A 26,254-nucleotide genomic window follows, 5' to 3' on the forward strand; every position below is an offset into this window, starting at 1 on the left:
GCCCAGACAGATAAATCAAACACTGGCTCTGGATAGGGCCAATTTGTGCTTTTACATCAGCCACCATAGTTCTTCTACATGCCAAAAACACAGGAAAAGCTTTAGTTGGTTGCAATCTGTAACCTCACCTCTAGATGCCACTAAATCCCACACAATAGACCTTTAAATCTCAGAAATCCCTGTTAAAGGTAGGGTCTGGAGGATTTTCCAGTTGCTGTTTGTAAACACACATTCAAATTTGGCCCCTCCTATCAGGCTCAACTTTCCGGGGTGTACGGAGCCCGGAGGTATGGAAGAAGGCTTCACAGAAGAGGTTCAGGCAAGGCTCGCGCTGGTGCACGCTCGGACACGCTCGGGCACGGCACCTGCGCTCTCTCATTGGCTGGGGAAATCTCCGCCCAGAAGCGGTCCGAGCTCACAAAAACATCAAAATACAGTTAAAGGGCAGGAGCTCTGCAAACAGAGTCACCACCACACATGAGTAGAAGCCCATAGGTGATGATTAAGCAGGATTTCATTTGTATATGTCTATATTTTGTTTTGTTTGAAAATCCTCCAGATCCTACCTTTAATGGAATGAAAGATACCAATTTGAAAAAAGTTTGCTTTAGTCTGACACAACTCCCTGTTAGTGCACTTTATGTGTTTGCCATAGTGTTTTGAGTGAAAGTGTAACTTGTATACACTACATAGAGTCCTCAAATGTAACAAAACCTTTTGACCACAAAAAAAATCTCATCATGGAATTCTTCCCACAGTGATGGCACAAAATGGTGATGAATTACGAGGAGCGACAAATGCATCATGTGTCAACTCATGATGGCTCACACCCAGATTGTTTTCATTTTTTAGGTTCATCGGTTCATCATTTAATTCATGAAATGTCAGAAACATACAGCAACAATAATTAAACGATCATCAAAACTTCCCGGAGCTCTCTAAATGTGCTGTTGCATTTAATCAACAGTCCAAAATCCCAAAGCAGCAAATCGTCACATTGGAGAAGATGCAACCAGACAATTATTGACATCTTTATTTATTATTGCTTGCAAAATGACTGCAACAGTTAATCTATTATCAAAATATTTGCTGATGATTTTTCTATTAATCCACATTTCAGTCCCAGATACATCACTGTCCTGTTGTCTGTGTGTACGAGGTGTTTGAATCCTATGAATGTTGATGTTCTTAAAGTCTCAACTAACTGCTGGTAAACAGAGAAGTGATTTTCCACCACTTTGCTCCACATTAAAATATCTTAACAGCTAATTAGATGGACACCCAAAGGACTTCTCATCTCCCACTAATCCTTTGGCATGTTCACAGGCTAATTTTTTCATAAAGCTCAACGTAATGCTAACTAACAACCGAAGCTAACAAAGTCCATGCTAGGCTGATGAAAGCTAAGTCGTGTCCAACATCATCATTAATCCACTTTAATAACTGTCTGGCTTTTAACATGAGCGATCGCAGAGAGCATTAGAGGCGACAGGAAGTTTTCTTCTTCTGCTACTCACCACAGACCAGGATGACATCATCACTTTTCCCATGAGGAGGTGATTTTAGTTTTACATGTGCTGCTCAGTGAATTTAAATCCAGACACTTAAATATATTTAGTTAACTTTATATCACCAGCACTGAGCCGACTTGTATGATCAGAACAAGGAGACTTTATGAGAGCAAGACTCTGCAGGTTCATCAGACTGACTAATTTATTCTGTCGTGGCTTGTCTGCGTTTCTGAAGAGCTGCATGTATTTAACAGTGTTACCTCACAAACACCTTTTCCTTTTCTTACTGTAAAAGCACAACAGACATCTAGAAAGAACCATCTCAGTCTTTTGTGACTGTAATTAATTAACTTGCAGGTGAATAAAACAAATATTCATGACATCAAATTAATATTGCAATGAGCCCACTGGTCACATTGTTCCAGCTGAATATATATTTGTCAGTTTCTCAAAGCAGATCCTGTTATCTGTCTACTGCCAAAGTAAGTTCAACTATTCATATTTTATTCACATTAACATAACTTTATTTAAAAGTCCTGTAGAGACAAGCTGAGAGAACCAGCTGAAAGAGCTGATGTGGGGCTTTCACACTGTATCTCATTTATGTCTGTAGACCATAAAACACTGTGAACTTAAAATAGAATAGAAAGTCTTTATTGTCATTGCATAGGAATACAACGAAATTACAAGAAAAACCATAAAACAAAAGACATAGGGCGTTCGGTGAGAGATACAAATGCAATAAATGAATAAGTATAAAGGTATTTAAAGTTCAGCAGGTGCCAATTGGATGGCAGTATGTCAGGCGCACACTCTAAGACTCGATGCAAAAATGTTTTCTTTTATTCACGTACCAACGTTTCATACCCTGATGAAGACGGTCTAGTCGAAATGTTGGTACTTGAATAAAAGAAAACATTTTTGCATCGAGCCTTAGAGTGTGTGCCTGACATCTTTTTTCAAATTTGTATATTTTCGTCAATGGTCAGCACCTCTCCAACCCTGGTGTGCGCTCCTCCTCTCTCTTCACCAGTATGGCAGTGGTAAACATTATTTATTTGTTTTATTTAGTGTGCTGATGGCTGTGGGAGAGAAACTGTCTCTGAGTCTGGTGGTTCATGTTTGTTTCTCTGTAGTGTCTGCCAGGTGGCAACAGTTCAAAGAGTTGGTGACCAGGGTGAGAGGGCTCTTTAATGATGTTTTTTGCTCTGCTGACGTAGCGTGAAGTGGCAAGTTCTTCCAGGGGGAGCAGGGGACAGCCAGTGATTTTTTTTTCTGCAGACTTGACGACTCTTTGCAGAGCCTTTATGTGAATTATTAATATGTTTGGTGATTTACAGGCATACGTCAACTTTTAAGACACAAAAACAAGTTGGTATAAAACACTTTTCCTGTAAATAGATCAGATTTTAGCGTTATTTCTTGCATTTTAGCTTCTGTATTTGTTTATAGAGATGGCGAAACAATGTTTTACAACCTAGAACTGTTCAATAATAATAGTTTGAGTGATTATAACTGTAGATTTTCATATTTTATAGCCGCCTGTTTCATTTTTTGTGGTTTCATCACAGCTTTATACTTTGTTAATTTGACAAAATGAGAAATCAGACTTACAGCTGAGTTTCTGTGGGGAAAAGGAGACTGCATGAGTGAGAAGGACAGTTAAACAGGTGCTAAATAAAGACAAAAATGAACGGACAGAAAGTCAGCAAAAATAATCCAAATTAGTACTTATGAGCAGAACAAACAAGCACTGACAGCATGAGAGGCTCAAACTGTGACAATCTGTTCAGTGAAAACACAGCAGAGTACATTAAAGAGCAGTTCCTGATCTGATCTGGACTGGTTCAGGGTGTAGAAACCTTCTGATTACAGACAACACACACACACACACACACACACAGCTGCAAATACCTCTAGATTGAGTCACCTGGACACACCCTTCACCTTTTGGAGAGACGGAGAGAGTTGAAGCTGTTGTATAAATCAAATTAACAGTTTATTATCAGATCACATTTCACCACAGGATCTCGTTTGTGAAGTCAATAAACTCAAATGAGTTATTCCCTGCAGAACGTTTTCATGAGTCACAAAGCTCACAAACATTCGCTTCTGTTTCTTGATGAAAATTAGAGATGGAAAAGTTTTCACTTGAACTGAAGCAGCGCTCATTTATCAACATTTTATCTGCAGAGTCAATGAAGCAACAAAACAACGTCACACTCAAAATATTCCCTCCTGTTTTCTCTCGACTCTCATGTACAGTTTGATGTTTTGTCTCCGTGTACAAACTTGTGTACTTGTGATGAATGAGGCCCAGTGTTCAGGTTAATAAACAGATGCTGTAGCGCCCCCCACAGGCCGACTGAGACAGCTTTGAAAATGGTGGAAAACAGCAGTAATGGACATCATTTCACCAAGTTTGTACATGCCAGGAAATAACGAGTACTTACCTGGTAATTTGCCCAGAAGTAAAGGGACATTACAAACAATTTGTTTTTAAATTAAAGTCAGAAATCCTCTTGAGCAAAAATAAGCAAATTAATAATTAATTTTTTTACATAACATTTCATCAAATAGAAAATAATTCTACTGAAAAACCCATTCTTTAAAAAGAAAACTAATGTCTTACTTATGTTTGCCAAAATAACCAGTAGTTATCAGTCCAGCATAATCTAAACATAATATAAGTCTGTGTGTTTATCTGTTTATCTCTCTGCAGGAGAAGTACCCGTCTGTCATCTCTCTTCCTGCAGGCTGCAGGTCAGAGGTCATGACCCTGAACCACCCGGAGCTCCCTGGGTAAATACACTCAAACTGATGGAGTACAGTAACACTCAGTCCTGAGCCGACACCTCTGCTGACCTCTCTGTGTTTTCGTGTACAGCTGCGTCTTGTTCATTCACTGGTCAGTCGAGGTGTCCAGAGAGGGTGCGGTTACCCCAAAGATCGAGCTGCTGACAAAGATCCCTGATACAGGTGAGATGTCCAACTGTCAGACAGTTTAGATAAACAGAAACATTATCAGCACTGAATGACACACAGACTGTTTACTGTGAGGTAGGTTTGGTTTAAGTGGTGGTGTCATATGAATTCATATTATTAACCTTGGTATTAAATTAATATTAAATTTAATTCATAGTTTCACGTCGGCATCCCCCAAATGTAATTAATATAACTGTGTGTGTGAGTAAGTGACAGAGGGGAGGATGAGGTTGATGGTGGACCACTGCACACAGTGTTTTTGTAAGTTACTCATAACTTACTCGTAACGCTGTTTTGTCCCAGCTGTCCGTGGTATCGAATGGAGCGGAGGAGAGAGAGACTAACACATCACTTTGGTTCAGCCTTGCTTGTTTTCTGTGGTTATAATACTGTAAAACTTTTGGCCCAGTTTTATTTATTTATGTATTTATTTTCAGCCCAGCAATCCCCTGAGTAACAAGCGGGAAGTGAAGTTTTGGTGAAGTTTGTTTGGTCGGGGAGAGACAGACAGAGAGCGTGAGAACTGCATGACATGAGCAGACAGACAGAACAAACAGTCTGATAATGGAGAACATGCAAACTCTGCATTTTCTTCAAGTCTTTTTATTCTTTTCTAATTTTAATCCGTCCTCTGAAAGTCAAGTTTCTTTTTTTTTTATCTGGAGAATCCACACCGGAAACTTTCATGGACAATTTTTGGTAATTTTTCGCTATAGCGTCTGCCATACTCCCAGCTGCTGCTCCATCCATACAGGCTCTTCACCCTTCTGCCCCCCTTTAGCTTCGGCTGATTGATGTGCAATGCATCCCTTATGGTGTGTCAGTGCAAGAAAGCCGCCACAGACACCAGTCACCACGACTCTGCTATACAAAGAAATACAGATCTTTTCCTTGCAGTGATAGGCTTAATCAGCACTGTAAATATTTATTTTTTATTTTTCAGTTAATCCTATTTCTCTTTAGAATGGCAATCATAATAATATATCATAATTTCCTACAATCCTAGGTAATACCTTTAGACTTTATTCGATTAACAGTTCAAATCCCCAAGATTTTTTTTACTTTTAAACATCACAAAAAATCAAATCCTCACATTTGAGAATCTGGACCTTGCATATCTTTTGGCATTTTCTTTGCTTGACTAAAACTAAAACAATCAATCGATTATCAGAATAGTTGCAGAATTACTTTCTGTCAAACTGACTTATTATTGCAGCTCTTCAAGCAATTATTTAGAATTAAATAATTGAAAAGTGTACAAATTGGCCTCAGTCTCCATTTTCCCTTCATAAGTACCAGCCAGCAAACTCTGTGGATGTTACCACATTATTTGGAAATTGCAGAAAGTGTTACCAAGACTTTAAATTAATTTCACAATTTAATTAAAGTTAATTTACTTCAACACAGAGGTGAGAGGATATTCACTTTGTCGTTCCTCTTTGTGTCTCTGCAGCGCTGCAGTTGTTTCCCTCTCAGGCTGTAGGCGGCGCTACTGAAGCCTTTCAGAGCCTGCTGAGGATTCTGGGACCTGAAGCCACCATGGAGGCCGTCATCATGGCGGTCAGCCTCTCTCAGGACACATAACTCACATCTTCATCTCTGTTATACCCACATAAAGCTTTTATATTCTAACATGTCCAATAACTGACACACACACAGTGACAGTTTAGTCTCTTAGAAATCTTTATTCAATAGAAAGAGCACGGCTGTGACGCATGTAACAGCAGAGCTCATTGGTCAAAATCTACAAAAATAAATAATTTAAATACAAAATGCAAGACAGCAGTGTCGCCTTTGTATTGTCAAATAAGTTTTTTTTCTCTCAGCTATTTACACACACGCAGTTATTATAAGTCTGTAGGTATCACAGTGCTGTGATGTTTCTGCAGGCTGACGCTCAGGCAGCAGGCGGAGGCAGAGGCAGCGGACCAATCAGACTGCTGCTCACCTGTCAGGGCTTCATCTCAGAGTGAGGACAAAGTTTGTTTCCTCTGTAAACTTAAACCTAATCTTAAAGGCATTTATTTTAAAATGTGTCAGCTCTATGTTTTATTGAGCCCCAGTTTGTGTCTCTCACCTTTTTAATATCAACAATTGAATCTCCACCCAACAACACTTCTTCCAAAATTCTTCAAGGTTCTCTACCCAGATGAAAAAATATTCTATTGCTGCATGATAAAAATGTTGTTGTTGGTTTTTTTTTTACTTTTTTTTGCATCTTACAACCTAATCTACAGAAAGATGGTAGCAAAAAATGACATATCTTTATCCACCTTAAACAACATGAACCAATACGACGAAGCAATCTCAACTCAGAGTCCATTTCCTCTCCTGTTCTGGAGCTTTTGACCTCATCACACATCCATCTCATCCATCTTGACTTAAACGTTCGACAACTAACACACTTTATCTCCTGATAAAGAGTGTATTATATAGTTGATAGCTCCACAATATTGGATATTGGATTTTTTGCCGATATCTGTTGTGCCAATATGTAACAACTCATTTGACCAATAAGCGATACCAATGCCGATATATTTTTTTCCCCACCTAATTTCAGTGATCATCACGTCTCTTCTGTAGTGAATTAACATCATATTATGCATGCAGACTCGTATCATGAAGGCCCACCAGCAGATGGAGACATGAAATTGTATACTTTTCAATGTATGTGATGTTATTCATTGCTCAAAATAAGAAAAAGCATGTTGGCCAATTTTGAAAGCCAATAAGGACCAACACTGATGACGTGCTGAAATGTCGGCCAGGTCTTTTAACATAACTGAACGCTAAATTAACGGTTATAGTGTTGCATTGTCAACACTGTATTTTCATGCTGCAGTCATACAACCTTCCTGAGCTGTCTGATAAAACCCTCATAAATCTGAGAACGTGTTGAGACACAAACTGCGGCTACTATGATCACACCGACAATATTATGAAAATCATCTGTTCAGATGAAGTTGAAGTTGATTGGATGTTTTGGTGTTACGTTTGTAAATTTTAGAAGTAAAAAAAAAAACAAAAAAAAAACATGAAGTCATGGTGACATCAAATCTTTGTCTCACTCAGAGACAATATCCCACCGTCCTCCCTCTTAACTCCCATGAGCCTCTGCTTTCCTGCCGTGCTGCCTGTTGCATCTTTAGTTCAACAGTTAGAACGATCAGTGGTTGGTTCAGTTCACTGCTGTCCACTCTCCAGCCTTTTGACTCCTCCGTCTCCCAGACAACCAGGCATCCAAGGTGTCAGTCAAAAAAGGGGGTGACATGATTGGCTAATGGTCAAATCAAGGTCCGGAGTAACAAATTGAAGGGAAATCTGATTGACAGACTAAAATCTGTCTTTTTTTAATCTCTCTAGTGTTTGGATATAACAGAGTCGTTGACCATGTGACCCTGCTGATAACTGGGTGGACGTGATTTACTCACGTCACAGAGATGTTTACTTGCTGCTGATAAACACGGCATTCATCAACTTCTGCCTGATGTTTGGAGATCAGAGCGGAGTGTGAGGGATTTACTGTCGTCTGAAGTTTCAGTCTTGTAGTGTGATTTGTTTCAGACGTTTGATTGGCCGATGGAGGTGGTGAAGGTTTGAGAGTGGACACTGTAAACAGCAAATGAAGTCAAGTGTTACCAGTTTATCTGAAGCCTCCGTGAGCGCTGTTGGTTAAAGAGGACGATGACATCACCAGGAGAGGAAACAACAGGTTTGGACCTGACGACACAAAGACCCGAGATAATCCGAACACAAACAGCATCTGGACTTAAGTCCTCAAAATGAAGTCAACACTCGTCTGATGATGGAAACAAAGAGCCGGGTACAAGTTTCAATTCCTGGTGACATCACCGCCCTGTCCTCAGAAACCTCCCAGCGACTCCTGAACGCATCGTTTTGCAAACATCAGACGACCCTGTTGAGCTTCAGATCGGGTCGTCAGGAGTTCGAGGTACTGAGAGTTCACGGCTGCGTCCACAGCGGCTCCAAAACTGACCCGTCAGTCTCGACCGAGACAAATCACAGCAGATCAGTCTCAGATCTCAGCTGTGAACGCAGCCTGTAACAAAGTGAGTTTCTCAACACACACACGCACACACACACACACACACACACACACACACCACCACCACCCTCCAGTCCTACCACAACATTTAGGCACATTGACAAACACACAACAAGCCACTTATGGCACAAAAACCAGCGGAGCAACAGCATGAAGCTCGGCCTGTCTGACGAGGACCGCTCTCTGTTACCCAGCAGCCTTTGCTCTGGTGGGTCAGATTGATCTACAGTAGATCAAACTGAAGAGACAGAAAGCTTCACTTCAAAATCCTCTGTTCTGGCTCTGCTTCCTGCTCTGCGAGTGTACGGTCACATTAGTCTTCTGTTCAGTGAAGTCTGGTAGCGTGATGACACACTGCATCAGTGTTTCTATCAGCCGACGGTGTGAAATCACAGGTCAATGGTGAACTCTGACCTGTGAGTCCGCACCAAGCAGCAATCTCCTGGCTGATTTGATGGTTTGAGTTTCAACTGTGAAGAGGAGATGGAGCAGATATTCGAAGTATAATGTAACCGTACCTTTACAAAGCTACGTATCTGGAGTGTTAGGGCCAATCCCCACTGAAAGCTTTTTAAAGGCTTTTTTTAGGTCCATTATTTGTTAAATTTATCAATCCACATTGATCCTCCGCATTTGTTACGCTTCAAGTCTATCTGTGTCACATTAGTGAAGGGTAATCTGCACATGTAGTTGTTAAAATCACACAAACATCCTTTAATCGATGAGCTCCCAGTCTGTCTTTCAGCTTCAGTAAACTTCTGCTGTCAGTCAGCCAGGTGAAAGCAGGTTAGCGCAAGACTAGTCAGTGTGGATTTGGTAACAGAACGCTTACACTCCACTCGCGTCTCGCTTATGTCTCACCTCCAGTGGGGATTCCCAGTTAGACCACTACTAAAATGCTTCTAACAAAACACGATGAACGTTGTTCTGACAACAGTAAAGGTTAAAATAATGTGCTTTTTCTTTTCAACACAAAAGGAGGTTTTATGTCAGAACAGAAAAAGGCAGCTGGACAAAAATGTTTTAAGAACCCTACAAGAGCAACATGGTCAGAGGTCCCAGCTGGACCTTAAAGGGTCAGTTCACCCAAAATACCTAAATATAAACACACAGTACTAAGAAGACTACAACTGTATAAGCTAGTGCAATCCAATACAACGGCCCGGTCACTGTGTTACCCTGAGCAATCTCATAATGTTCAAGTGCTAATTTAACTATAAAGTAATTACTGAGGTGTTAGATGGTGGTGTTGGTGTACTGGACTGAATTATAATAAGATCTGCCCCCCTCATGTTTGTGAATGGGGTGGACGAAATATTAGAAATACCTGTCAGTATAATAAAACCTCTCTCTGACAGTATCAACAGAAAATTAACATTTAAACTTTGATATGGACAAAATTTAAGATCGTACTGTCGTGTAATGGATTGCATTCTATTGTACAGGTGTACCTAATAAAGTGGCTAATGTGTGGTTTTTCTCTTTCAGTTGAACTTCTCCATACAGATCGATTTTTTTTGTCTTTCATTTGTCCAGGTTTGTTAGATAAGTAAGTTAAATTCAAAAAGATGTGTTATGAATTTCTTTTTCTTATTTTTATTACAACTACCCCCCTCCAAAAAAAAACTGTATCTAGTGTAATCTGTAAATTACTGTGGCTGAGAAGAGGATAAACAGTTTTATTTGGGTAAACTGACCCTTTACCGACACTCCGCTCTCGTCCCTGATAAAGAAAAAGTCACAGACATTTGACCTTCAATCGGCACAAAATGCCTGATGAGAAAATGTGTTAACGTGCCGCTAATAACTGAACAGGAGTCAAACAAAACAAACGATGAGGATAAGCATCGCTCGCTGTCACCTCTCAGTTCTGGTTCATGAAGGTTTTCAATACAACCAAACGCTGCATCACCTGCTCTTGTTAATTAAATAGTTATGAGATGATCAGTGTGAAGAGTTGGACTGAAAACCTCCTCTGAGTCCAGCAGAGAACTGAGACTCACACAGACCCTCCTCTGTGGCTGTAACTATGGTAACCAGTGTTTCTGTTACCATAGTGACGCTTAAGAGAACACCAGTTCAACCTGGACAAACATATTGGCTTCGCCTCGGTGCCGACTCTACCTGAGGCCCCGCCTACATTCAGGAAATGACATCATACGTACATCTACGCCCACGACCTGCATTACTCTGCATCATTTTCATTCTCCTCTCTTCTTTCCTCTTCTCAGAGCTTTATTGTCAGCAGTGTTGCCACGGAGAATGAGAACAGTTATGCTGTTGCCATGACAACCACAAAAAGAGTCCTGTCGGAGGGGTTAGTCCGAACTCTGTCTCATAAATATGAATTATGACAGAACGGAACTGTGATGTTGGGGTTCACCTCCTGACAGTAGCGAGAAGTTGGTCGCCACAGCAACACAAAAAAAAGTCTTGGATCAGTAACAGAAATATCTGGAAGTCACTCACACATCTGGTGGTTGAGTGGTCACTTCCTGGAGATTTTAAATTTGCTGAGCAGCAGCGGACAGAGCTGACACCTGTCGACATGAGCTGAGTGAAGACAAAGTGCTGCAGTGAAGTCTCCCATCAACAGCTTTGGTCTGAAGTGATTCTCGGCATCAGCGTGGCATCAGTCTTCGTCCTTAGGGTCATCCGGCTCTTGTTAGGTGTTCACACGGGGTGAAAGAGCAGCGTNAAAGTGCTGCAGTGAAGTCTCCCATCAACAGCTTTGGTCTGAAGTGATTCTCGACCTCTGCATCAACATGGCGACTCCGTTTGAGGCATCAGCGTGGCATCAGTCTTCGTCCTTAGGGTCATCCGGCTCTTGTTAGGTGTTCACACGGGGTGAAAGAGCAGCGTGCAGTCCTCTCTCTCTGCAGCTGTGAAGATGCCAGAGAGTGGCGGCAGAGAGCCCTTTGGCAAGGTTCCACCAGTCCTCAGGTAGCAAGAGACGATCTTCTGGTCCAGGCGCAGCTGGCGGGGGATGCTGTCAAACGGTTTCGGGTCCAGATCCAAAATGGAGACTGAGTAAGAGAAAGCAGGAGGTCTGGAGGAGAGGAAGTCCCTGAGCCGCCTCTGACTGGAGAGACTGGGGGAGGAGGAGGAGAGAATTAATGACCAGGAAGAAGTGAGTCGGAAATGTTTTGGTTTAAACGTGCTGAGCTGACGTCTGGCTCCACCTAGTGGACTTCATCAGTTATTACACAATGATTCTTTACAACACAGTATATGAGGTCTGTAAAGACCAAAATTTATGAGTGTTCAATTTGTACTGGCACTTCAAAATTTCTGGGTTTCCAGACAGAATTTTTTTCCAGAGGTCAGATTCCCAACTCAGAAAGTCAGAGGAACCCCAATAACGCAACCTCAAAATCCAATATGGCTGCTGCGCACATCTTCAGTTGTGAAAGCTGTAGTAATGTCCTGTTTAACAGCACTTCTGCTGTATTTGTGTCTTACTAAAACATTTGCAGTCCTGACCAGCTTCTATCTGTGAACATGTCGCTGCAGGTTTTCAATGTCCAAAATGCTAAGTAATACATTCTTATCAACTCATACTGCTAACAATGGCTGACCTGACCTGAACTGGCACTGCTAAGAACATCTTGGTTTTCGGACTTGTACTACAGACTGAAGGTTAGCCTCTCACTTAATGAGATTCTTCTAAGTGATTAACATGCCATCCAGAGCTTAACTCTTACCCTTCATCGTCCTCTTCTTCCTCACTGCTGGGCACCAGGGCGACCATGATGGAGCAGTCCTTGGCTGTCATGGCGACGCGGTACTGGTGGACCTGAAGTAAAAACACAGCAGTTAGACAAACAACTCTCTTTAGGCTTTTATGTAAATGTTCAGAGGGTGGAAAACCCGTCCGAACTGGTAACTGATTTACAGAAAAGAAATTGGCAGCTATTACTTTGCTTCCACTTTCACTGCAGGTTCCTTCTTTAAAAAAAAACTGTTTTCCCTCAGTCTGTTATGTGGAACTTTACTGCAACTACTTACGTGGATATTTTGTTAACAACAACAACGTTCTCTGGGATTTTTTTTTTTTAGCTCAGTGTTTGTACTGATGATTTATCCAGTGTGTATTTCTCCTACAGACAGTCAGCTGACATTAGGAGAAATATTACAGCAGGGAACTGAACATTAGGTTCTAGCTCTGTCTCACCTTGGCAACAGCGTATTCCACAGAGCCGTCATCCTCAGTCGGACATTTCTGCAGCTTCTCCAGGAAGGCCTCGTTGTACGGCCCGTCCATCTGAAGACGAGTTCTAACACAGACACGGACAGGAAGTGATGCCAGAGATAAAACCCGTGCCTCTTTATAAGTAATGGGCGAATGAGATTTATCAAAACTAAAAAGTTACTACAGTTTTTTTCTGATACTCTCTAACCGTGTATTACCTCTCCTTGGGGAAGTCCTGCAGGTGTTGCTCCACACAGCGGTACAAAGGGTAAAGTCCCTCAATGTCCAGTGTGTCCAACATCTGAGTCTGAAGAATCCTGAACAAAACACTGTCGCTGGGTAAACCCTGAGAGCCTGCACACAGAGACAGAGAGGGTGGTCATCTTTTCTGTTCTCATCAGGTCAGAATTCTGGTTTACTTTAAATGCTTCAAACAGGAAGAATATTTAATGTCTCCTTCAGTACAAAAGAAACATGCACAAAAAGAAACGAGTCAGGTTTTTAGTTTCACATATTTACATAATCACATTCAGATGTTGTGAGCAAAATGTTTGTGAAAAGACAAAAGTGCTTCTTTCAAACCGCAAACATTTCTGAGGGAGGCTGCCACACAAGACAATCCTTTCTGAGAGAGGAGAGACAGACGGATCTGTCAAGACTGGTCTGCAGAGTTACAGTCACAATTCACATCAGCACAACCAGCAGCATCATGTAGTTTTCCACAGCAGCTCTGTGAATTGAAGAAGAAGAGCGGAAGAGCCCTGGTTTCCGGTTGTAGGCTGTCTGTAGTGAACTAACGAGGCGGAACATAATTGCCGTCACTGCAAACTCTGAAACCATCGCAATGGTTCAGCATATTTACTTATATATAAACGGAAGTCGGAAACGGAAATTCGCCTCCTCCGCCCAAATCAAACCGGAATGCCAAAAAATCGGGGGTCTGCCCCCAGAGGCTGTATCTACCGGAAGTCAGACACCGAATACAGCCGATGGGTTCCGAGAATGACACCTATATGACTGTCACAGCATCTCCTTTCTGATGTTACAGCTTTTCAGGCTTATTTTATAGCTGAATACAACTTGTATCTTCTTAAAATATGAATGACAATAGTAATAGAGAGATACTTATCTTGTTCTGTCTGTATTTTACTTGTTATTTGTTTTTATTTTTATGGTCTGTAAGGTGACCTTGGGTGTTTTTAAAGGCTTTAAATGTATTGTAATAATTATTACTTGTACTGTACTTGTTACAGTTGCATTTCTTGTAATAATGAAACAGCAAAAACAAACGAAACAAGTTTCAGATAGATCATAGTCATAACAAATAGGCGAAAAATAATTCAAATAACCTGCGCTGATAAATAAGTCAGTGAGTGTGTTTCTGTGTGACACGCACACATACAGCGAGGAGCAGCAGCAGCAACCCACCGTCAAACACTGACAACATCCTGAGGACGGAGAGCAACATGTGTCAACAGCCACGGGGATGTAAATAAAATGGACTCAGGCTCAGCAGGGATGAAGGCCGAGTGAACACACAACCTGACAGGTTGACCGATTTCTCTCCAAGCCAATTGGCTGTTGAAACAGTTGACATGTCTTACATTCTAAAACAAGCCGCTGGCTATCTGACAAGCTGAGTCGCAGGTGACACGATCAACTGGCTCGAGTCGAGCTCAGACGACCCAGTTCACACCACGGCAACATTCTAAAATGGTTTAATCTTGTTGCAAATATTTAGTCCGAAGTGGGCTTTTGTCTTATAATCATTATTAAGAGACTAGACTTAAGGACAAAAAAATAAAGTTGTGCTAATAATGTTTAATTTTACAGTCTGTGTATTGTGTGTTCAGTAAATTGAACTTAATGAACTTCCAGATTTAGTAAAGCTCAAACCACAAAGTCCAAACCGACACCACTGTAATACACTTACCAAATTCAATCTGTTGAGCCTTGAAAATGTCAGTGTTCTCTGACACACAGTTAGTTTGTAAAACAAACGCCCACAGCTTAGCCGCACCCGCTTTAAAGGCTTTCACTGTGCTCTGCTCTGAGAGAAGCAGAATTACAAAGACCTCATCTGCACAGGCAGACTTTTTCATTAAACCCACAAAAAACTGAGTTTCCTTCCATCACATATTAAAATTTTCACAGGTTTGTACTCTTTTCTATGATGCTGAAAAGGTTGTTTGGTCTTTGGCTGATCAAACAACCACAACTGCTCTGTGTGCATCTTGTGTCTGTGCACATGGTGAACAGTATTTCATAGTGCTTGCTGTGTGTGATGTATAAACTGTCTGTTTTGTCCCTGTTCAGACACAGGGATTGAGAACTAGCTTTTGTATGTTCCCTGTCAAATAAATTGTTCACCTGTTGAGTGAAAATCACTGAGAAAGAAACAGAAAACAGTCAGTCAGTAAAACAGACAGGGAGACAGGCAGGTTCTTACCGTGGCGAATTCTCTCCTTGTTGAACAGACTCGCTTCACAGAAGCTCCGCCCTTCTCCTCGTCTGTCTGTCACCACCCCTCCATCCCCTCCTCCACCACTCAGCAGGGCGTTCACCAGGACCTACAGACAGACAAAGAGATGTGTTTGACCAACAGAGGTGAGTCTTCATCATCAGTTTAAAGAGTCAGGATCTCTCATTTAAACTTTCATAACAGATCAATAGTTGCAAAATAACTTACATTTTAAAAAGTCAAACACTAACCTGACTACAACTTCTACATTTCTAACTTCAACCCAGGGTCTTTAAAAAGAGACAAACTTTAGACTGACACTGTGACACCTGTTGTGAGTTTCTCTTCTCACATCTCCACCTGACTGAGCCGTTTCACATCTGGAAAACACTCCAAGTTTGTCTGTTTTGCTCTGACACTGAGACATGAGCAGAATTTGGTCCACTGGGGACTCTTGATGTTAGCATGGGTACGTTTATAGTCTACTGCTCAGCTGCACAACACCAATATATTTTTACTTTGAATTAAAAGTGTGTATAAACCCCTTTACACAAATATTTGTGTGTTGGTTTTACCTGGATGAAGTCGTTCAGGACAGCTTTGCTGGTCATGTGACTGTTGATTCGGTTGTTTCCGTACAGGAAGTACGGTCTGAGATGATGCAGCAGAGAGTTCAGGTCCAAGGAGTCGTCACTGCCCTCCTTACTGCTGTAGATACACTGACCGCCCTGAAACACAGACATATGAGGATGAATTTCTTAAAATATTTGTCACAGCTTAAACTGAACTAGGGGATCTAGGTAGTCACAGTTTCTGGAACTTGAGTCATCTCAAGCTGAGACAAAGTTTCGAGAGTCTGGCTTATTCTTGCATCAGACTCTCGATCAATAGCTCTGCATTCTGAGCCCCATCAGTCATTCAAATACTCTTTATTCCTTTTCCATGTGTCACAAGTTACATCAGCACCATCATAACATATGAGCAGAGTGGACCGCCTTCACTTTACACTTCCTGTTCAAACCATTGAGTTTATTCCTCCAATCAGGGGTGCTCCATGTTTTCTGTTCTTTAAACCAGTAGTTGTGTTGATTGATTGTGTTGCTGATGGAGTTGGACAACAGGTAGGGTTGTGTCTCACCTTGAAGATTTTGAAGTTGTTCTGAGGTTCTTCTATCAGGTGTCTGATGGCAAAGTGCATTCTCTGTCTGTTCCTGGACAACACGAGAAAAAGACAGAGAACATCAGAGTCAGCTGTAGAACACTGAGGCAGCTTTTCTATCAGTCACTAAATCTGCAGCGTGGTGGAAGGATTTGTTGCTGAACTGATGTATACAGTACTGTTATCACCGTTTACATCACCACAATATAACTGGTCATATGAGTTTCACACATAGCTCAAGAGCACTGTTGATGGTAACGGTAGTAGCTGCGGTAATCTCACCCTGAGAACAGGTCTAGAGGACAGTACAGACTGCGTCTCTTCCACTTCCCATTGGCCACCTGGAGAGACAGAATACAAGGTGATGAATGAAGACGTGAAAGAAAGGCTGATGTGATGAAGTCATAGAAACAGTAGTTTTTCTGTAGTCCAATCCAAAGATTCTATGTAGCTTCATATTGATTAAATATGTATCTGCCACACTGATACAGCAGCTGTAGATCACTACATTTTACACATCTTGTTTTTCAAGAGCTGTTTGACCCAAATACTGACGTCCTGATTCAAATAACATTTATAAGCTTAAAGGTCCAGTGTGTCAGATTTAGTGGCACCTAGGGGTGAGGTTGCAGAGCTTGAAACTCCCTTGTGACAAGCATGTAGAAGAACTACGGTGGCCGATGCAAAAATGCAAATGGCTCTATCTAGAGCCAGCGTTTGGTTTGTCTGTTCTGGGATACTGTACAACAACATGGCAGACTCCATAGAAGACCTGCTCCATATGTTGGTATAAACAGCTTATTCTAAGGTAATAAAAACACAAGGATTCTTATTTTCAGGTGATTATAAACAAATGAAAACATACTTAAGAATTTTATATACCATTTCAGCCAATAGATGCCCCTAAATCCTACACACTGGACCTTTAAATTATGAATTTGACGTGACATTTCAACATGGGAATGGGATTAGAGACAAGATGTATCGCTCTGTTTCCGTTGTTGGAACTACAGAAACACGCGGCCCACTTTTGAGTGTACAGCGGTGACACAGAGTGGAGGATCTTCCCTCACAAACAATCTTTACTCAGGCAATTACAAACACCATATGCAGTGAGCACACAAACCTGACAACAGACAAGTTTAGTTTTGGTCTGCCATCAAGTTACGGATAGAATTACAGCTGATATGATCTGTGACGGTCAGTGACTAATAATGAGAGGCTGTTGTACTATAGTTGGTGTAGCTGTAGTTCCTCTGCACAGTGGCTGTAGTTACCTTGTAGTGTTGGTGCATGCAGAAGCGACACACTTTGGTCTTGATGTCTTTGCTGACATGTTTGGAGGACGGCAGGAAACCACATTTAGGCTACAAGCAAAACACAAAATAGCATCAGCTGAGTACCACTCATACACCCACAGTCCTTCATGTGATGTGTTGTTTGGGTGAGGGTGATTCACAGGCAAACAATTCTGAAACTGAAAGTGCTTCTCGGGACAAGAACGTCATTTTTTACCCCTTTAAAAGTTTTTTTTGGGGGGTGGAGTTTTTCCTTTATCCGCTGTGAGGGTCCAAAGACAGAGGTGCTGTATACTTTAAAGGCCTCTGATATTGGGCTATATAAATAAAATTGAATTAATTCATCTTTAATCAGATCTGGAGTTTTATTACTGAGATGAAAGTAAAATTAAACCCAGGCTTATTAAGTTAAAACCAGGCAGAATTTTATTGTTACTTTTATGTATACTTCTTTACTTGGAATAAATGTTTCCCCTTTCTTTCATTAAACAATGTTTGTGCCACTATTGAAATTAAACTGGGCGAAACAATTTTATGCAAAAGATATCCGTGTGTGTGCATGTTTCTGTGTGTGTGTGTGTGTGTGTGTACCTTGATCTCGATGCAGAGTGGAGGAGTGTGTGTTGATGGGTGGAGTGCTGGAGATGTCAGGTTGGGCAAACAGAGAGCACAGCCGCTGTAGATGTCCATCACCTTATCACAGCGCCAGGCTGACAGACAGACAGACACACACACAGACACACACACACAGATCATTTTCAGTACTCATCTGACTCCATGCAACAAAAGAAGCGTATTTCACAAAATGTTGAACTGCTCCTTTACTAGATTTTGATACCAGATGTTTCCCACAGAAACAAAAAAAAAAGTTTTACCAGGTCTTTGATGTTGAACTTTGATTGACAGTTGTCGTACAAACTCCAGCGGCAGTTTGACCACTTCCTGTGGAGAAAATAGGGACAGTCATGTTAGTCCAGTTTGTGGACGGAACATGTCCAAACGTCTGTCTCTGCTGCAGCATCTTGGTTTCTGTTTTCTACTGTATGTAAAGTAATGTGATCCACTGGCACTGTGCTGGTCATCAGTATATTATGAGGGGCATAACGTACAGAGCCAGCTTTGATCGTGACTTTTTTATATGCTCTAATTTTGACAGGCAAATAAATTGAGCCGCTGAATCTAACTTCCATCTGATACTTAAATCTAAAATTAGGCACCATCTGACCCAGGGAGTGTTGTTCATGTGCTAAAACCCTTCAGATTTCAACAATGTAACTCACTGTTTTTGTGAATTTCTGCTGCTAGAAAGTTCCCTGATTCATCACCCAGGTCTGATGGGAGTGTATACTTCACATTATGCTAAAATAATAATAATAATAATAATAATAATATATGCACCTTCACTTTTTTAGAAGTGCAAAATTTAACAGACATTTCCCGACTTAGTCAACCAGGGGGGTAAAACAGTCCCAGGGTACAGTTACTGGTCACAAACTTGCTTGTATTGAAATGTATCCGTCTGGAATTTTCATTTTTTTAGTCTGGCAGCCATTGTTGTTTGTTTCGTACTTGTCTTGTTTGTTTCAGCATCAAGGAGAAATGTATATTAGCCACACCTGAATCTCTGGGCGCATTCACACCGGGAGAGTCCGGGGAACTCAGTCCGATTGGGCGGGGAATGCCGAAAAATTTCACACTTTCATTTGGTTCGGTTCACTTTCACACTGCAGTTTTTAAAGCGGACCGAACCGCATGGACAACGTCACACAGTTACAACAGCTGCTCGTTTTGGGGCGGTACTGCCCGAAACGACCACTGACCCACGGTCCATCGATTGGCCAGAACAGAATAGCACCAGTGTGAATGCTTCCTCTGACTGAAATATCAGGGGTTTGGTTGCATTGTGGGTAACGCAGGCACTGGGTTTTGACAAGAAAGAGGAATATGTGGTTTAAATAAAGACACTGTGGTTCTGCTGCATCGATTTTGACCCTTTTCGTTCATCATAAGTCCGACAGTGTTTCAGCAGTGTAATGTTAAGTCAGTGAAGCATGCTTTTAATGTTCTGTGAGATAGAGCTTTGATAAAGTGATAAAAGATAAGATAAAAACAAAAACCTTTTACTGAATGACATCAAACTGTGTAAACATAACAGTGTCTTACCCCACTGTGGATGAACTTCTCTCCCAGCAGGCTGCTCATCACATTGGAGCTGAAGTCAACAATGTTCTGGATCTGCCGGAAGGCCTGTTCCACCGTCTGGAGGACAAACACACAGATAGACAGACCGTTAGACAGACAGGTAAAATATAACCTGTTCTGAGTCATGAGATGTACTGTTGACAGAGTAGTTATTTGAGTTATTTATTGTCTCTTGGACACAAAGAGGGGGGTGTGGATGTTTCCAGTCACCTCTCCATTAGCGCTACTTAATTCTTGTTTAAGTTATGCTCTTGTGTTAATTTTGCAAGTGTTGCTGGTGCTTTTCGTGGTCGGCGTTGGATGGTGGTGGCGTGTGGCTGCGAGTCAGTTATCCAGAGAAGGAAATCAACTCACCAGCCTGCAAACTCTCTCTTCCTGCTGACTTATGATAGCTGCCTAGGTCGAGGTTCTCAAATGTAAGCATCAGTAAACATGAAGGAAAAGATGGGCACCAGTCAAACTAGCATCCTGTTAGCCATTGTACAGGCGTTGGATATTAAACTGGAACGACCCGTGCTGCATGTTTTCAACCGGCTATTAGGAACTGTAATATCCTTTGACTCAACGAAACTTGGCTAAATCCTGGACAGTACCACTCAACTAGGAAGCTCTTTCACTATACGCCAGTCTGACAGAGCTGAGGACTCTGGAGAGAGTTGTAGAGGAGCCGCGTGCTTTACAGTGAATATATACTAGTGTGACGGAGGAAAAGTGAGGTGATGTCCCGTATCTACTCGACCGCTTCCTGTGTTCAGGAGGAGCGACCATGCAGCCATCTTGTTGCGGTCAACATTATGTAAACAATCAGTGACGCATGCCCTTAATGGCGCTAGAGATGGAGCCAACCTGTCTGAGTCTGGTGCACGTTCCAGAGACCAGGGATTACCAGAACCATCCAGGGTGCCATAAATCAGGGGTGCCCAAACTTTTTCCGTGGGAGGGTCAAAACTGAAATTTAATGGTGGGTCACAGGCTAAAAGCAAACACCTGTTGTATTGTTTTGTATTGTTAAGGTGCAAAATGGTGCTAGGATCCCGAGTTCCCTTTTTTTTTTCATCATTTACTTTTCACTAGAAACATCTGACGGGCCAAATCGAACCTTCTGGCGGACCAACTTTGGTCTGCGGACCTCACTTTTGGCAGCACTTTCAAAAACATACACACAATGCTACCTGTCTAGAGACACGGGCAATTATAAAGCAGCAGCCTACTGTGTCAGAGGAGGGAAGAAAGGGCAAAATCACAACGTACAAGTTGAGGGAAATTATAGGATCGCACTTCACGGAAGTTGTTCCTTGTATGACTTCATACGACAAACAAATGATTAATTAATTGAACGTAATGTCTCTTATTATCTGTCCTCACTTAAGCAAACAGCAACATCCTAGGTAAGCAGAGCATTGTTCCAGACCTGAGACCCACAATCTATGACTTTTATTGATTAAAATGGTTCCGTTGTTTATTAACTAACCAGTGTTTCCCTGGTTGGACAAACAATCAGCCGCTCTGTAGACAGTATGAAATAGATATCATCTTCCTACATAGCTACAGCGCTACTAATCTACATCACGTGTAACCACATACATATTTTTTCCATACTGGGATCCTGTAGGAATGGTGACTCATTTTCTTCCTCACCGCTGACTGGTCAGGAGTTGGTCCTTTCATAAGTTCTGATCTGCAAGTCTGAACAGAAACTGTTCCTTGTGTGTTTGTTGTGTGCCAGCAGTTACCATGGCAACTATCTTTGTAGGGGGGAAAGACAGGGTTAAACCCAAAGTCAGCTGGTTGACCAACAAACACTGGTTTGTAAAGCTGCCCCAGGATTTCTCTTAAAGTACAGAAACTCCTCAAACACCTAATATTTCATTTCTTTATCTGTTTGAGTAATAGATTAATTAGAAACACTCATCAGTTTTCCTGTTGTTGCTACAAATAAAACTCATATAAACAAACCTTTCAAATGTTTATACCTTTAGCTGTTGTTTATTGTTGTGAATCAGCCTCAGAGTGTTGGCAGCCGATAAGCAGCTCCAAGTTTATTTGAATTTCAGGATTGGGCGGGGCCATACTTTAGTTTACATGTGTATCAGGGACTGTCCCTTCAAGCCTTTAATCTGACCAGGATGTAAGGTCTGCTGCTACTCCACTGACAATAAACAGAGCAGTGACTAAATGGAGCCCTGTCCTGCTACATGCAACCATTACACTAAACTAAGTTTCCATTGTAACCCTGCTAACAGGTATGAACCACATCTTGAACTTCATCCACTCAAACATCTGTTTTCTCCTCTCTGTCATGGACTTTATCAGGATTATCATTAGGATTACTGACATTTTTCTTCCCTCAGTCATCAATCTGAGATCTTGCATCACACAGCTCTGTTGTTTACTATAAAACCAGTTTAACACCTGCGTGTCTTCGGATGCAGCACGAGATCGTTTGCAGCCATGAGACTGTTGTTTTAAGCAAAGAGTTTTATTTCATTTGGTAAAGTAGTGTTATTTTATGAAATACAGTGATTAAAGATTCACAATAAATACATATTTGTGTAAATGTGGTTTGCTCTGATTATTTGACAATGGTACATTTATCGCTTGTTATTTCACGTAGTCTAGTCTCTGCAGCCTCTGTATCAGTTTAACAGAAAGTGGAGTATCTACGTTTGATGGCACTGAAAATTAAACTGTCAGGATTTATAAATACGCTAGTATACCATGATACCATGATATCATCCAAGCCTACTGGAATTGGGTAACCCAAGCCATCATTCAGTATATGACAGTCAGCAGTCAGGTGCTGTAGGGAAGTAAACTTTGAAGGAATACTTCACCCACAAAATGAGCATTTACATATCAGGTTTCACACTGTGTCACCTTTAATTCAAGAAAAAACTTTTTTCTTGCATGTATCCAGTGAACAAAGAATCCAAAAAAGGCAAACACTGTTGATTAAATGAAGTGACAACAGCAAAACATGTGCAGTAGTTTGCCTTGCCGTCATCCCCTTATGACCAAGACTGAAAGTGGAAGCATAGAAAGGTTTCACTATTAGTCCTGGTCAAAAGGGGATGAGGGCAATGCAACGTGTTTGGGAGGCACTGAGCATATGACTGGATACATGAGACTTGGTTTATACCACATGAGTTTTGTGAACAGATGTTTTGATATATTTTTGCTGTTGTTAAAAGCGTCCCGGTTTACTTCAATTTATCAACAATGTCCGCCATTTTTGGATTCTTTGTGCACTGGGGGCATGCAAGAAAGACATAGTTTTCTTTAAGGCAATGCAAGATGAATAAGTGGTATAAAAATGGTTGTTTTGTGGGTGAAGTATTCCTGTAAACACTGTCATTTAACAGTTTGTTCATTTTTGTTTGTGTTTTTAAAATTAATGTTTTACATTGAGTGTTTGCTCAGCTGTTACAGAGTGTCTCTGGTCAATCAGGGTCACCGTGCAGAAGCCTACAGCTGTGCAAATCCCCAATGATTTAATAATCTTCTACAGTGTGTTACTTCACACTGCACATTTTCAATCAAATGACCAGTTGTGACTTGGGAGCTCACACCGAACTGTGATCAATTCTGTCAGTTGAAAATTCCAATAACATTTTATTCAAACAAGATGTGAGGTGTCCCCAAAAATATTGATTAAATAACAAAAATAAGGGCTTTACCTTGTACGATTCTAATTACCTTGTATAAAAAATAAGAAATAAAGAAGGGTCGGGCTGCAGATGGTTGACAGATGAGACAGTTTGGTCTGTTTTGAAGTGAAAACTAGTGGTTCAAGTTCGGTTGACAATATGCTACAACATCTAAAAACACCACTACAATAATATCTAAACACATAATGGACGTCAGGTTACAGCCAATCTAGGGGAAATTGGGCCTGACAGTAAAATTGCTGGGGATGAGCACTTTAGGGTTAAAATTGGGGTACACTGTAAAGTATCTATTAGAGAGAATAGAAGTTCAAATTGCAAAAAAATAAATGTAATTAACAAGCACACATAAACTAAAAGATTCCCAATACTTTCCCTGTGATCAAGATGTTTTACTGAGCATTAATTTGAATCAGTCTTCAGCTTCAGAAAACACCTGAAACACACAGACTAATATTTACCTGTGGTGGATTTTCAGAGTTCTCGGCCGGATACTTGAGCAGGCGTAGAACTCTGGAAAGCTGCAAGAACAGAAGAGAAGCACAGTTAGGATCAGCGGAGCCTCAGACCTGGATTCACACCTGAACTACTGGGCAGGGTCGATCCAGGAGCATCTCCATGAGATTCCTGTGGGTAGGTTAACATAATGATACAGCTCATAAAGTTTTCCCACAGTGTTTCCCAGAAACAGTTATTCCACTGCAGGTTGAAACAAGTGTCTCTGATTACAACTTTCAAACATAATGCATCATATAACGGTTACAACACGCAACGCTGACTACTTCAGTCAGTATTTGGGTGTGTTTCAGAGAGAACATTAATTCACCTGAGAATATGATGACATAACAGATGTCAGGACATTCCATCAGTGAACATCTACATGCCCACTAAAAAAACACAACACTGAGAAAAATCAGGTTATGCAGGAAACCAGATGACATGGTTGAATGCACTGCAGTAACCTGGTTACTGTAACATCCACATTTACATGCGGTTGGTCAGTAGTCAAATCTCTCTCCTGCCCTGCCTCTCCTTAGTTTTGAACCACTCCTAAATTATTTGAAGTGTAGTGGACACATGTTTTTTGGTGACTTCTGCTGAAGGAATTTTTCCCTTCAGCTTGAATTTGTCAAACAGCCGAATGTTCAGTGGTGCAAACTGACTTAATTTTGACTTCTTGAGCAACTTAGTTTCACTTTTAGTCTGACTTTGATTTGAATAAGAGGATGTATCTTTCCCTGTCTTCCCTGGAGATCGTCCTGCACCTGCTAACGTATAAAAGAAAAATAATTACAGAGCTGGTATGAACAAGAAAACTTATCTAACAAAGTGAGGAATTGTAATAATGCAAAGTGAAGCACAGATGAAAATGTATATTGCCTTGTGAACAATCAAAACCCCAAGAAAGCTCGACAGTTCCTGAGCTGATTACAACACTGCTGCTGTGATGTCATACCCTCATAACATCTCACCAACTGCTCAATAACAACATGACCGCAAAGGTCCCGTGAATGAGACTTTCCCACAGGCGATCTGGGACATGTCAGTGGATTCACCACCCTGCCCTGATCAGTCCAGCTCCGGATTAACCTGAATAGAAGTGAACTCAAAGACTAGCGGTCAGCCTCGGAGTCTGCTAACAGGCAGGTCCCGTTAGCTAATGTAGCCTCCCAGCAGCCCGTTAGGATCTTACCTTTTATGACCTAACATCACCCGGTCAGTCCGTCACCTTGACTGGACTTAAATCTATGTTTTACTGCAAAAAAACGGGGTGTTTTAAGCTTTGTTGTCGCTGTGTGACGATCTTTTGTTATTGGTTGGACTCATTTGAACTCTTAGTTGTTGGCTAACAAGCCGGCTAAGCTAGCAAACACAGGCTAGTAGTACCGATGATAGCTAAATAAAATCCTCATTCCTGGCAGTTGACATGTCACCCTTCAGCTTTAAACATACTTTCCAGATAATAACTATAAAGTTTCCGTCGTCAGCAACACCGAGGCGATGTATATTTAACGTTAGAAAAGTGTGACGCGGGCGGTGGGTGTCCTCTCAAAGCTAAATTCACACTCCTCCTGCTTTAGCCGAACTTGGGTTAGCTTCGTGTTAGCCTAGCCTACTCACCTGTACGTGTGAGACCACCAGGCTCTTGTTCCCCTCTCCGTGATACTTCCAGTCGTTCTCGTCCATTTTGTCCAGTTCCATCACACTAACGACGACACGCTCAGCTCCCGTTAACGGCCAGAAAGTAACACACGACGGCACAGAAACATACAAGTACTCCGACTGGTACTACTGGCTGCTAGTGGTAACTCCGAAGTACCACAGGACCGACTGACTTCTGCTGCTGCTGCCACTGCTGCTGCCGCCCGGCCCCGGCTGACCAAGTTACTCCCACCAGAATACCACTTCCGCCTCTTCAAAATAAAAGTCCCATAAGGAAGTTGGCCTAACTGACCTAACGGTTCTTGGAAGAAAGAGACACGTCAGATCTCAGAGAAAGAAAGCTGAGATATTTTAAGAAATATTATGAGAATAAAGACTTTTTGAACAGAGAATAATAATGATATTATTATCATCACTGATAATAATAATGATAATAATAATAATAATGCATTGTCATTTAAAAGCCCATTCAAAAACTAAAACTGACACAAAAATATAGTTGTCTTTTTTTTTTTTTTTTTAAGAAATAAAACGTCCTCCTAGGGACTGTTC

At 41.3% G+C, this 26,254-nt stretch overlaps 2 protein-coding genes across 3 annotated transcripts in view; one reads left to right on the plus strand and one right to left on the minus strand.

Moving 5' to 3' along the window:
• Nucleotides 1-6,710, plus strand: part of cenpp (centromere protein P) — a 132,232-nt gene extending 125,522 nt beyond the window's left edge. For both annotated transcript variants that reach the window (XM_050039164.1, XM_050039165.1), the window contains exons 7-9: nucleotides 4,234-4,313; nucleotides 4,399-4,490; nucleotides 5,950-6,710. In XM_050039164.1, coding sequence (XP_049895121.1) covers nucleotides 4,234-4,313; nucleotides 4,399-4,490; nucleotides 5,950-6,080 — 303 coding nt within the window. In that variant the 3' untranslated portion in view covers nucleotides 6,081-6,710. The remainder of the gene's footprint in view (nucleotides 1-4,233; nucleotides 4,314-4,398; nucleotides 4,491-5,949) is intronic.
• Nucleotides 6,711-11,266: 4,556 nt separating this feature from the next.
• ippk (inositol 1,3,4,5,6-pentakisphosphate 2-kinase) lies at nucleotides 11,267-25,914 on the minus strand. The gene is made up of 14 exons (XM_050039162.1): nucleotides 25,661-25,914; nucleotides 24,001-24,060; nucleotides 19,836-19,931; nucleotides 18,548-18,614; nucleotides 18,264-18,382; nucleotides 17,652-17,741; nucleotides 16,657-16,715; nucleotides 16,354-16,426; nucleotides 15,791-15,943; nucleotides 15,204-15,324; nucleotides 12,973-13,108; nucleotides 12,737-12,839; nucleotides 12,267-12,358; nucleotides 11,267-11,653 (listed from the first exon to the last, which is right to left on the minus strand). Exons 1-14 carry the CDS (start codon nucleotides 25,739-25,741, stop codon nucleotides 11,401-11,403), a joined length of 1,503 nt encoding a protein of 500 aa, XP_049895119.1. The 5' UTR covers nucleotides 25,742-25,914; the 3' UTR covers nucleotides 11,267-11,400.
• Between the last annotated feature and the right edge of the window lie 340 nt (nucleotides 25,915-26,254).

The sequence above is a fragment of the Epinephelus moara genome, chromosome 24, assembly GCF_006386435.1.
Source record: "Epinephelus moara isolate mb chromosome 24, YSFRI_EMoa_1.0, whole genome shotgun sequence".
Taxonomy (NCBI): domain Eukaryota; kingdom Metazoa; phylum Chordata; class Actinopteri; order Perciformes; family Serranidae; genus Epinephelus; species Epinephelus moara.